Source organism: Melanostigma gelatinosum, assembly GCF_949748355.1.
Source record: "Melanostigma gelatinosum genome assembly, chromosome: 9".
NCBI classification, from domain to species: Eukaryota; Metazoa; Chordata; class Actinopteri; order Perciformes; family Zoarcidae; genus Melanostigma; species Melanostigma gelatinosum.
The window spans coordinates 20,520,605-20,534,045 of NC_136642.1; the positions used below are offsets into that span (position 1 = coordinate 20,520,605).

At 45.8% G+C, this 13,441-nt stretch overlaps 1 protein-coding gene and 1 long non-coding RNA gene across 2 annotated transcripts; both read left to right on the plus strand.

Annotated features, from left to right (window-relative positions):
* Positions 1-8,335: 8,335 nt before the first annotated feature.
* On the plus strand, positions 8,336-12,302 carry LOC306782106 (uncharacterized protein; the record flags this gene model as incomplete). Its single annotated transcript, XM_079275297.1, has 9 exons — positions 8,336-8,540; positions 9,014-9,067; positions 9,225-9,430; positions 10,548-10,782; positions 10,937-11,035; positions 11,410-11,541; positions 11,648-11,835; positions 11,919-12,115; positions 12,212-12,302. The coding sequence occupies 9 exons, from the start codon at positions 8,336-8,338 to the stop codon at positions 12,300-12,302; spliced, it is 1,407 nt and encodes a 468-aa protein (XP_079131423.1).
* A 32-nt stretch (positions 12,303-12,334) lies between these two features.
* LOC306782357 lies at positions 12,335-12,848 on the plus strand. The gene is made up of 3 exons (XR_013772268.1): positions 12,335-12,466; positions 12,575-12,633; positions 12,733-12,848. It is a non-coding gene; the product is annotated as an uncharacterized lncRNA (long non-coding RNA).
* The last annotated feature ends 593 nt before the right edge of the window (positions 12,849-13,441 follow it).

Genomic DNA, 13,441 nt, shown 5'->3' on the forward strand with positions numbered 1-13,441 from the left:
ATATCAGTCATGTCACATGTTGTAGAGGTGGCACTGATGATTACATATCATGAGGAACGATGATGACTTGGCATTTCTAATATACCTTTGTCTTTGATTGATTGTTGCCGTCAACAACGAGCTCTTCGCTGTCAATCTAACACTTGTTGCTCAGGCGAAGCAGCACATCACAGCGATGGCACCGCCAACCCGTCGTGTAAATAAGTAATGTGTTGAACTGGACAGGATACCAGCCTATTGTTTGAGCTAAATGAACCACACCTCACACTTGGGAAAGCTACAGTCTCTCGCTACTACTGCCCTTGCCTTAATGTATAACGTGTATATCCTGTTCAGCTGGCAAAAACCCACCACCAGCCTTCAGGGGGAATACAAACCGTACATATGTTCTGTTTTCTTTCCTTTTTGCTTACAGTATTTCAGTACGAGGTTAACTGTTCCTCGGTGAGTTGCCGTTTGACAGGTCAAGGCAGCTTGAAATGTATAGCAGGGCAACAACAGAAAAAGAGCATCCTACCGAACAGCATGCAAGTCTGTCCTCAACCCCCACAAAGAAGTTCAGGAGTTATTACTTTATCAATGTCGCTTTTAAGCGATTTTACAAGACTGACGTCCACAAAAATCCAGGTACTTCTCGCTGCTCTTATAAGACACAGAAGAGCATAATTACACCAAATATAAATGCACACTGTAAAAGGAATTTGTGAGCTGTGGATCGATATCTCAGAGTGAGCTCTCTACCAACTGATGTCATTGTGTCTGACAAGTTCTACCCAGAATGCAAACAAGGAGAATGGCATCGAGGTAATTAATAAATGAACAATCGCTTTTCAGAAGCGCAAAAGTCAACATTATGAATAAAGATCTTTCTGATTTGCAGTCTGGTTTTCCCACTTCAGTCAGGCTATACTGTACAATACCCACTGACTTTAAATGCACTCGGCATGATTCCTGTTAAGTCAAAGGACACTAACTCACATTTCCCAACGTTCCTTCTTCAAACAGAAATCAACAACAAGCTCAAAAGGATTGTTTTATAGACCTCTTCTGGTTTTAAGTCTCAAGTGTGTTGCACATGTGACCACGCACAGCAGACGTGTGCTGCTGATGGAGCCACTGACCAACAGCAAGTGTGAACATTTAATGGAGCCATTTTGTAGTCCTCTGTCTGCTGACAGTTATGAGAGTCTATGGTCCAAATGCATCTTGAGAATGTGAGAACTTAATATCCCGTTTGCGACTAATGAGCTTGCTAAATCACAGTTAGCAGGCAAGCTATAGCCCAGAGTGCTTTCTCGTTCCCTCTTGGGTACCTCTGTATGGAATAACAAAGTGTTCAAAGAGCCAGAGGGGGAATAAATGTTCCAATGTTGCTGTGACCAGTCCTTAAAAAGGTGAGTCTGCATCACTGAGTACATTGTGTTGTGTTCGTCCTACCTGCGATACGAATGACGGCCCTATCCGCGGGATCCAGGACCTCCCCTGAGGACGACTTGGAGCGCTTGACCCTCTGGAGCTTGGACAGGTTCCAGGGCAGGGTGTCTCCGGGACAGGGCACGCCGCTCCTGTCACCGTAGTTTTCCTCCGCTGGGGGTTGATCCCTGCGTCTGTCTTTACGGGTCGCCATCACCTTCCTACAGGTGAGATTAAAAAAAATTGTTTAAATCATGATCATAAGGTGTCCAAGGAATCAGGAATTAAGTGAACAACATACAACTTGAAATTATCCTGGCTAATTATTAAACTAGTGACTCATGAATCTAATCGCCAGGAACCGAGGTGTTGGAAAAAGAGACGTCCAGGCTTCATTAAAGCAGCCGGGGGTTGTGTCAGCTATCTCCTGTGACCTCACTCTCCGAATGTTTAACTGCCATTGAAATGTGTGACCAGATAAAACACAAAATAGAGTGCCATAAAATGCAAAACGCAGGGATAGACACACATTGTCCTGTGAAATATGTCCTCGGTGGTGTGTGTGCTGATGTCAGCGGCAGGGTGAGGCTCCATGACCACGATAACGGCACCGCATGGACCTTCACCAGCTCATGCAAAATACCAGATGTGCTACATGGCAGCTCCGTGACTTAGTTTGGTCCACATGTGGACTTTGATCAGGAGATGAGAGATGGGTAAAGTCAAACATTTCTAGAGAACATGAATGAATTATTCAAGGCTAACTCCACCGACTTAGAATTGCATTCCTATAACATCGTTAGAATCTGGTTGTTTATTTTTTTTGGGGGGGGGGGGGGGGGGGGGTTTAAGTATCAAAATCGATGCTGCAGAACCAGCGATATCATTGCGTCTAATGTCAAAACATGGCACCTACACGACCCACAATGCAGCTAGACTGCCAACAGTCACAGATGCAGGTGTGTTATGCTAGCTGCTAGTGTAGCCCGAGCCGCTAACCTCCGTCAGGCTGTGGGGGTCTGCTAAACTCACTGCTTTCTCCACGCCCCCAGTTTTTTTTTTTTGTTTCTTCATTTTACAACTTGTAGTCTTTAGCCCCAGCAGACGTAGACTCATATGACATCACTTGAGGCGATCAGATTACGCACTGTTAGCTCTGGAGAAAAACTTTTTTTCACATATGCAGGAGTACAGCCCAGCACATTTGAGCTCCCCTTTAGGTCAACCCTGCACAACACCTTTCAGTACACTGCTGCCAATCACAAACTATTGGTGGAGTTTCGACTACTTGCTCAGCCTCTGACCTTTGCCTTCAGGTTAATTATTTACCAGTAGCTTAATGCGCAGCATGGGTTACTGAGTAAACAGTGACAAAGCAGAGTGGAAATCATCTGTGTCACTGTGATGTATCACAAGCCACTACATATGACATCATACTCATCCTATTCCCCATTAACGTCTTGCACAATGCAATTTTAGCTGACAGTTTATACGATCAAGAAACGGTTTGAGGTGTGTGAGAGCACGTGTGGAGACCAGGCCTAACACACACACACACACACACACACACACACACACACACCCTGGCAAAGTTATTACCACAGTGAAAGTACAAACCTGCAGTGATAAACCTGAGCTATGATCAACAGGGAGTAGTTCTACGAGTCATCAGCATGCATTAACACCGTCTCTATACTGAAGTGGCGTTTGCTGAGAGGCCCTCTCTCATCTATATACCTCTTGACACTTTCTGTCACCTCATGACACGATCACTGAACTTCCTGTCAGCTGAAATGTTTCGAGAGCTCTGGAAAGCACGCTTCACTTAACGACGACGACTGTTACAGCAGCGCTTACTGTAACGAGCCTCGCTGATGTCCCAGCTGACCAGAGTCCAGAGTTCAGTCCTTTGTGAAGTTATCGTGTTGTAAATGTCTTTGGACATGATGTCATCGCAAAACAAGCTCCAGCAACCACAGGTTCTCAGACTCATTATTCTTATTATACTGCATTATAGAGGACACACTACTGACACATAAATAAACGGCCGGCGCTGCAGGATTACACTAAAAGCAAGTCAACTAATTGGCTCATGCATTTTCTAATGTCAGAGTCTGAGATCTTATGACCCTCAGCTTGCTCTCCATGTCATAAGATGCAGTCCTTATTAAACAGTCGGTGTGTTTATGAATTGTAATAGAGGTGCCATCTACAGTTCATTCGAACATTCTCTAAGTGAGACATTTTATTCAGGGCTATGGTGCAATTAATCTATAGGCATCATGTTGATGGGCACCTTCAGGACTTCAAACCACACACAACCCCACACTTCTTCATATGAATAATGGGATGACACAGCAAGGCAAGTTAACACTATGCACATGCATGCGCACACACACACACCTACACTTACACACACAGTAGCAGCCGGTGTTGAGCAGTATCGTCTTACCTTACTGCTGTGCTGGATCGGTGCGTAAAAGCCTGTCAAACAGCCATGAGAATGCCGGTGATTCTGTCCGCGTCCTGCAGCAAAAAAACAAATAAAAGTCGCGCATTGCATTGCGCGTGCCGGTGATGTTGAGGTAAGCCACTCCTTTTACGGGAGGCAGGGCTGCTGCTGCTTCTGCTGGAGGAGGAGGAGGCTGGAGAGACGACCCGCCGTGCAGAATCCGCAGTCAGCTGCGATGTCCGCACCGCTCATTCTCATCTAAGCATGCCACCCTGGCGACACCTCACCGTTCAAAAGGTCGGCAATCGATCACGCATTCGTTAAACCGACCCCCCAAAAAGCTGCAGAACGCTGCTTCTAATCGGCATGATTGCAGAGATCAAGAGGAAGCAGGCGTCCTTGCCGGGGAGGCTCGATCCACACCACACCACCCCCGCTGCACCATGCACCATGCAGCGGAGCTACTGGACCCGATCGAGGTCAATTAACGGCGGTTGGTCACCAGCAGGGTCCTGTGCTGCGGTGAAAAGCTGCATGGCTCGTTGCTCGATTGGTTTGCCTGGCTGGCTGTGCGTCCCGGGTTTAGGGCAGAGTGTGAGGATACAATGAAGGTCTCAGGATTAGATATCCTTATTGGGATGGGAGGTTGGTCAATTAAATATGCGCTTGTTAACAGATATCACGTGATGCTATGTTTAAACAACAAAAGGCATTGAGACCTGCGATCATGTCACTGTTCACCATTAGGCAACATTTGACTAACAATATGAAAATCCTTTCAGCAAAATACCTTTAGGAAATGTCAGATCATGTGGCAATAATAATAACTATTCATACAGCACCTACAAAACAGAGTTTACAAAGTGCTTTGACAACAAAGCAAGGCAACCCAAAATACAAACCCAAACAAATATAGAGATTGCTGAACAGGTTCTACAATAAATGAATTCAAGGTGGTGTGAAAACCTGTGGGGGACAGTAAAAGGAATTACCCGGTGGTTCCCAAGATTGTTTTTGGCTTTTTCATGTGAATGCTTGAACATCTTCAGGCCTCTATACATCCTTAAGAAATCTGAGGAATCTTTTTTTTGTTTTGTTTAAACTGATCACAACTCTGTGACAGGGGGACGTTGCTTTAATTTAAAAGTTCAAAGGACGACACTGCTCTATATTATACAATATAAATACACCCTACACCAAGAAATATGCCCTGCTGGAAATGATTTGGAATGTATCCAACAGCAATGGGTATTTATTGGTCAACCCGTTGTGAGTAGTTATCATGCTGATGTGAAATAAGCATTCACTGATGAAATATTATACCTGTCGAAAGGACTGTGTATCTCGCCACTTATAATGTCACAACCACTGGTGATCCGCAGCACATACATATTATAATACAGCACACTGCAGCACAACAGTGCCGCCTGAGACGTCAAGACATCATCAAACCCGCAAATGCAAAGGTCAGGCAATACATCCGCTCAATGGAGCTGTTTTTGTTTTTTACATTTCCACACAGAGGCTAATTGCAGATGTCACTTTATGCTGTCTGTGAATACCTGCTTTATAAAACCTGTCCGTCATAGACAGCCCGGCTTGTTCAAGGATCACCATTCTGCTCTCAAGACGCGCTGACTGTGTACCCGCTCACCTCCGCTCCACAAGGACAACTTAATAACCGTGTCAGTGACAAACATCTCACTATTCCCTCACAGCCAGGCGTGTACAGCTTGTACAGCACTTATACAACCAGACATCCAGTGACCCTGAAAGGGCCTTTGGGTCCTAACTGCATAAATATATGGGAGGTTTAGATAAATCTTTATCTGGCAACATCTTTAATGGGATCACACAGGTTCTTTGAGGTCATGCACAGAACCGGCTTTAACAGTATGGGCATTAGGGAGAACACTAGAGACCGAACATGAAGGCAGACATTGAACACTAAAGAGACTAACTGAGCTAAAGGCACCGGAGACATTGCCATTGTTGTACAAAGTGACTAACCTTGGTTGACAAGCTGGAATTGGTGCGGTGCTGCCGGTGCAATTGTTGTCACGAATGAAATAATGGCCGATACTTTCTAATGCAGCAGCTGTACTACTTACCGCTGTCAGCTGTCTGGTTGAATGAGTGTAAAGGTGGCCGTCTGTCACCCTGTGTGAAGTTACAGCTGGCGGCATCAAAGTAGAGCCAATGTTAGACCTACAGAGCTGACAACATTCAAAAAGAAGCCTTTTTGACAAACTCCATTGTGGATGAAATATAAATGAAGGTTACTCTGAATCAAGGTGTACCACAGCCAATGAACTACTACTCCATATTGATGTACTTTTATTTTCCCATTAGTTGACCCTTTCTCGATACGTATAAGTTTAAATGTGATTTTTGTCACAATATATGACGATATACAGACACGTGCACAGATAGACCCCTAATGGTGCTCAAGCACCTGCCCTTTTGCCCTGGATGAGAAAAGTGCCCTTTCTGCTGGTGCCCAATTTTTTATAAATATAATAAAATAAAAATTACTTTTTCTGTCATCAATTCCCCCCAAATGTGTTTCGATATCTGACGGGGCATTTATTTGAGTACTTGTGAGAATTTCGCCCCGACATGCACCGCGGCGCCCACAAGCCTCCCACGCGCCCCTCCCTCCCTCCCTCCTCCTCCTTCACTTACTGCCTACTGCGCGTGCAGTGCTGAGCGTCAGGCTAAACGGCTGAAGCCAAATTCTTCTCTGACCCGGAGCATCAGACAGACAGGTAATGACAGTGCAATACCCCGACGTTGTTTGGTGATAAATTAACAACAACAATTAGCGCCGCTGAAAACATTACGTCGCAACTGGTCCGACGTTTGCTAAAAAACAAACAAAAAAAACCCTCACGAAATCCATGATTTAAAAGCCTTGCCCAGTTGTTTACTGACGTTTGTCATGTTTAATGAAGAGAGAGGGGAGAGAAGCAGGCAGACATTAATTATTTTAATTATTAAAAAGAAAGGTAGGTCTTAAGTTGAGCTACATGACAGTCTGGTGAGGTATTGTGGTAGGCTATAGGCTATTATTAGTGTAATGCTGCTTATGCTTCAACTGTCAGAAAACAGTAAAAACATGGGTGTGTACTGTGTTGTCAGCTTTAGAGAGATATGTAATGTCTTGATTATTATGCACAACATTGATTTATGTCATTTAAAAAAAATTGCAGCATAATGCCAAGAAAAGAGAGACTACAAAAACAGAAGGACAGGGAAAAGCAGCAAGCAGCTCAGGGTAGCAGCTCTCTTTTATCTTGGATCAGGCCATCAACTATTAAAACAAATGAGGGAGAATCAGAAACCCTACCTGGTCCAGATGAGCCCACCACAGATGAGGAAGGACAGACAGAGTGTAGGACTGAGTTATGTTCAGGGGCAGCAACAGAAACAGTTTTGCCTGAGGAGATGAGTGAAGAAGAGGTTGAAGTGACCGCAGCTCCCTTTACATCACAGCAAGGGCATATGGAGGAAAGAGCTGTTGATGAAAGTGAGAATGCAATTTCAAAAATAGCCACCATGCCATATCCTACAGATCCATCCCATGTTGAAGCATTTCACATCAGGTGCAATGAGAGTTACATTGCTATGTGCTGCAGTGTAGGGCCCTGTCAACCAGAAATGTTTTTTCCCAAAAATGCTGAGGGGCGGTCATTCCAAAAGCATTGGTTTTCTGGAAATGTGTGGCTGGAGTATTCCCCAAGTGCTGATTCAATGCATTGTTTCAGTTGTCGGCTTTTTCTACCTGAAGATAGATATAAAAGCAGAAAGGAATGGAGAAATGGGATCAGAAAATGGAATACTGCTCTTGAAAAAATTAAGCAGCACTCTGTCACAGAGGTCCACATGACCCATTACAAACAAAAGGCACTCCAGACTTCATTTGAAGTATCAGATGTAAAGGGAGTGGAAGCCAGAGAGCGAGAGAGGCAAACAAACAGAGAGATACTGACCAGGTTAATAGATCTGACAGTGTATCTTGCAAGGCAGGGGCTAGCATTTCGAGGTGATAATGAAAGTAACTCAAGTCACAACCGTGGTAACTTTCTGGAACTCGTTCATCTTTTTTCCCGCTATGACAGTGTGCTGAAGGTGCATACAGAAAATCTTGAAAGAGTGAAAGTCACCAAGAAAAGGCCCCAGGTATCAATGCTGTCAAACAGAAGCCAAAATGACCTGATCACAGCACTGGGTACCTACGTCAGGAGGGAGATCCAAAGAGAAATCCAAGAGGCTGAAATGTACTCGATTCTCGTGGATGAGACCACTGATGTTTCCCACAAAGAACAGGTGTCATTTGTAGTGCGATATGTACATAAGCAAATAAAGGAAAGGTTTCTTGAAGTTTGCAACGTTGATACAACAACAGGCCAGGAGTTGGAGAATACTGTAGTCTCCCTTCTACAGAGGAATGGTCTGGAGCTCAAAAATATGTATGGCCAGGGCTACGATGGAGCAGCCAACATGAGTGGCATGTACAAAGGCCTTCAAGCCAGAATACGCACACTCAATGAGAAGGCCCTCTATGTGCACTGCAAAGCACACTGCCTAAACTTGGTCCTGGTTGAAGCCTCCAAATCTAATAAGCACTTTGTGACCTTCTTCAGCCTCGTGGAGAAGCTGTATGCCTTTTGCAGTGGCTCCTCAAAACGCCATGCTGCTTTAGTTAGATTGCAGCAATCACTGCATCCAGAGGGACACATTGTGGAGCTGAAGAGGCTGTCAGATACCCGTTGGGCTTGCAGGGAACAAGCACTGAAGGCCCTTCAGAGAAATCTGGAAGCTATAATGATGCTCCTCAATGAGATCTGCGAAAGACATCCACCTGACCTGGCCCTAGGGGATGCAAAAATGTACAAAAATGCGATTAACTTCGCATTCATTCTCTGCATGGAAATCACCACCCCAGCATTTGAAGTCACTGCTCTTGCATCAAATGCTCTGCAAGAAGAAAGCCTGGACCACTCCACAGCCTACAACCTAATTGATGGTGTAATTCACACAATACAAGCATTGAGGTCTGAGGAGAAGTTTGCCGAGATATTTCAAGGTGCATCAGAGAAGGTAGAGGCTCTCAACATTCCTTTACCTACTGGTGTGCCTGGTCAGGAGAGGAAACGGAAAGTGCCAGTGCGTTTCCAACACAGCACAACTGCATCGCAAGTGAGTGATGAGATTGACTCTGTGGAGTCATACTACAGGTCGAATGTGTACTACACATTTATTGATACCCTGACTGCAGAGCTCAACAGGAGATTCCATTGGAGCATCACTGGAAGTCCAACTGGTACAATCATACGGTCCTTCCACTCTCTAACAGTGTGTGCCAACTGGACAAGCACCCCAAACCCAGAGGCAGAGGAAGCTGTCCATGTTCTTTGTGACTTCTATGAGGAAAATGAGGACCAGCTGAAGACAGAGCTAAAGGTGTTCCACTCCATCTTTCCCTCGAAGAACCTGCAAGAAATCCTTGCCATTGTTGAAGAGAACACTGGCCAGCTCATCTTTCCAACATTTGTGAAGATGGTAAGGATATATGCAACACTGCCAGTGACAACAGCTTCAGTGGAAAGATCCTTTTCAAAACTGAAGATAATAAAGACCAGGCTCAGGAGTCTCTGTGGGGAAGAAAGACTCTCAGACCTTCTCCTGCTTGCCATTGAGCAAGACATTGAAATAAATCACAGTGAAGTAATAAAAATCTTCCAAGAGATGGCACCAAGGAGGATGCTCCTGTGAAGATCCTTTAATTTATTCAGAGCAGAGTTTTAAGTTAGAATATTTTTTTTATTATTTAACATATTATTTGGTTATACAATATGGCCTTGAATGAATGAACCTTTACCAAGTCACAAGTACCAGCGAAATTGTAGCCATCAGCCCGTCTTTGTTTTGTCTTTGTTTTTGTCTGGCCTTGTTTTTGCCTATTATTCATTTATTTATTCAATTTGATAATTTGAGTTAGTATTGGTTGCGTTAACAAAAATAAATATATACGTTGAAAATATCCGACTGTGTTATTTATTTATTTATCATTATTTTAATTTCATGTATAATTTTGGCGATGGGTGCCCTTTTTTTTGCTTGAGCACCTGCCCCCCAAAATGTCTGTGCACGTGCCTGGGTGGCGGTGTTATATTTTGCCGTGATTATAGTCTTGAAATCCTCATATGCGTTCATGATCATCTCCTGCTCGTCAGCGGAGTAAAAAGCGGCTCTTTCTTTGACTTTATTTAACATTGTACTGTTAGAACATCATGGTTTCGGTGATCGACGCTTCCCCCTTTTGACGTAGGACGGGCACGCGCAATCATCCTGATCCCGATCGTCTGGTTCGAATTAACGAGACTGTTTGAGAGGATCAGCCTTTCAGGAGCCGAGATAGCCTCACATCAATCATCTCGTTAATGTCGGCTGGCTAATAGGACATTTGATCGACTTTGCTGAACCACTTACGTGGCACGGGGCCCTGGTCTATTGATGGCAATGTCTTGTTGCCACAACATGTTGTTTTTGCAGGACTCACAGATGAATGATACTTTACTGATTCCTGAGAACTCCCAGTTCTCTCTTGGGATCATATTTCAAACAATTAACTATTTGCGAAATGATGAATGACACCGCGTCTGTTGACTCGTCCCAGGACACCGTGGCTCCGCTGGCGGCCCGCGAGCTCAACGGCAAGAGGAAGAGAGAGCGAGTGTCGGAGGAAGACGGCGACGGGGATACGACGACTGCTCGTGGCGGGGAAGAAGAGAACGTGTGTCCCAATGCCACCGCGGAGAAGACCACGCCTGTGAGAAAGGCCAGAGGTCAAACCAGGCGGGGCCAGAAGCTGTTCAGTGCCGGAGCAGATGCAACAAGGATGAAGGGAACAGGTGAGAGAGACACAAACAGTGTGTGTTTATTTGCTTTAGATTGTTGAGCCTGTAAAGAAAGCAGTGTTTATGCATGTGTGTGTGAGTGAGCAAGACACTCCGGTGGCTCGACGTTGGAGGAGTGAAGCATTTCTTTGTGTACTCCGTTCCACAGCTAATGGAGCAGGAGAGGCGCAGGGGATTGTGGGAAGAACGCCTCCTCAGAGTGCAGCCAGGACGAAGAGTAGGCAGACCAAGACTCCCACACAGACCGGTAATTGTGTGCACGCACACGACACACCATTTTAGTGGTATTTTATGTTGACTTTTTTTGTCGCGTTTATTCACCTTTCAGTCCCGTAGCTGGCACGCTGAGACACGTCACCCACATGAGTTCACAGAATAGTGTTTTGTGTGCACATAAGCGTGGACAGGCCATGGTGCATCCAGGTGTTTGTAGGTTGCAGCCACCTGGGTGGCACCGTTGGAAAATACGCTTATTTGCTGTTTAATGCCACGCTCGTATCCCTGTCCTATATGAAACTGGAGCCAGGGTACGCTTAGCTTTGCATAAAGACTGGAAACGGGGGAACCTGTTAGCGTAGCCACCATTTAGACACCAATTCTCTGTTTCTTTTTTCCCCGCAGCCCCATTGGTCAGCCCGTCGGGTCGCTGGGGTCAGACTCTGTGTCCCATCGATGCTCAGACGGCTATTCTGATTGGAGGGCAGGGATCCAGGATGCAGTTCTGCAAAGACCCCATGTGGAAGCTCTGCACAGGTCTGTCACAGAACAACATTCACAAAGGGCTCCAGTGAGAACTGTTTACGGGGGTTTTACTCTCCTGGTGGCGCCATGTCTAGAGTGAGTGTTCTCCGTCCAACAGAGGACATGTCCTGGTTTGCGGCGGAGACTCTGGCAGAGGGCCCGACGCCCGAGGCCCGGATCGGCCACACGGCCGCGTACGACCCGGACTCCAGGCGGATCTTCGTATTCGGAGGCTCAAAGAACAGGAAGTGGTTCAACGACGTTCACATCCTCGACACACAGAGCTGGAAGTGGACCATGGTGGAGGTGTGTGTGTGTGTTTTTGAGTGTATTATTGCTGCTTGTCCTCCCCCCTTCATGTCCTCCTCCCTCTCTCTCACCTCCTCCAGGCCCAGGGAAAGGTTCCTCCTCTGGCCTACCACAGCTGCAGTATGTTTCGCGGTGAGCTGTTTGTGCTCGGAGGCGTGTTTCCTCGTCCGAACCCGGAGCCCGACGGCTGCAGTGACTCGCTGTATATCTTCGACCCCAACCTCTCCATCTGGTACCAGCCGATCGTAACTGGCGACACGCCCTCCCCCCGCTCAGGGTAAGATGGTTCGATCCAAATATCACCTCAGCACGTCCGGCTGACGCTCCTTTCATTTTCTCCGTGTCTCGTCCTCCCTTTTTGTTTCTCCTTCAGCCACTCTGCATGTGTGATGCAGGAGAGGAGGATCTATGTATTTGGTGGGTGGGACACTCCCGTCCAGAAGGTGTTCAGATTATGTTCTTGACGCCATGAACAGCTGTTTGTTCTGCACACACAGAGGGTCCAGGAGAGCTGGGTCTGAGAGCAGGAGATGTTGTGACCATGGTGGAGCAGGTGGACAGCGAGTGGTACAGAGGCACTTGTAGGGGATCTTCCGGTTTCTTTCCCGCCAATTATGTCAAAGTACTTGTAAGTTTCAACCATTGAAATCCATTCTTGCGCCGCATCGGTCTTTGGTTAAATGTTTAGTATGATTAAGGATTTCCTAAATAAAAGAATTATCATTTCTCCAACTAGTCAAATTCCCCAAAACCGCTCCCTGAACGGAAAGCGAGGCCACCGTCTGCAACAGTCAGGTAAGGTTTTTTTTACCTGATAAACTCTTTGCACTCGCCTTTACAAACCACCCTGATGAACTAACCCGACATCTGAAAATGTTGCGGCCTCCACTAAAGCGGTCCGAGATGCGTGGCGAGGTTCGACTTTGAGGGGGAGAACAGCGGTGAGCTGTCGTTCTCTGAGGGCGACGTGATCCAGCTGAAGGCGTTGGTTGGACAGGACTGGGCTCGGGGACAGATCGCCGCCTCGACGGGTATCTTCCCTCTTAACTTTGTAGAGGTCATTGAAGATCTGCCTCCAGCCCCAAGTCAGCAGAAGACACAGTCCATCAGGATAGCACTGCCCGGTAAGAGTACCTGGAAGGGCCGAGACTAAATTCATTCACTCTTTTCACAATGTGCCGATTTGGCCACCAAACCGAACCCGAATACAACAGCAGTATGTTATCTTCTTGATCCTCTTATTGAAACAAAAGCAACTTTGTGCATCAGTGTGTGGCGCCTCCCTCTGTGGCATGTCAGGAATTGTTTCTATTTCATGAAATAGCTGTTTACAAAAGGTCTCAACACACTCAGCCATGAGATGAAATCCATCCTCACAAAGTTTTCCAATCCTATTTTATTTATTCAGTTAGCTGTTGAAGTATAATGTCTGTAGGTTTCTTCATGTAAGAAACAACTTTTCATGAAAAAACGTTGCCATAACTTTGTCTCTGTTTTCCCTATAGTTAGTAGCAGACGACATGGTTATTTCCAGGAACCCTTTCTGGAAAACAATTAGGGACATAAATTTAAGTTTTACCTCCCATCGTGAACTTTAAGATGT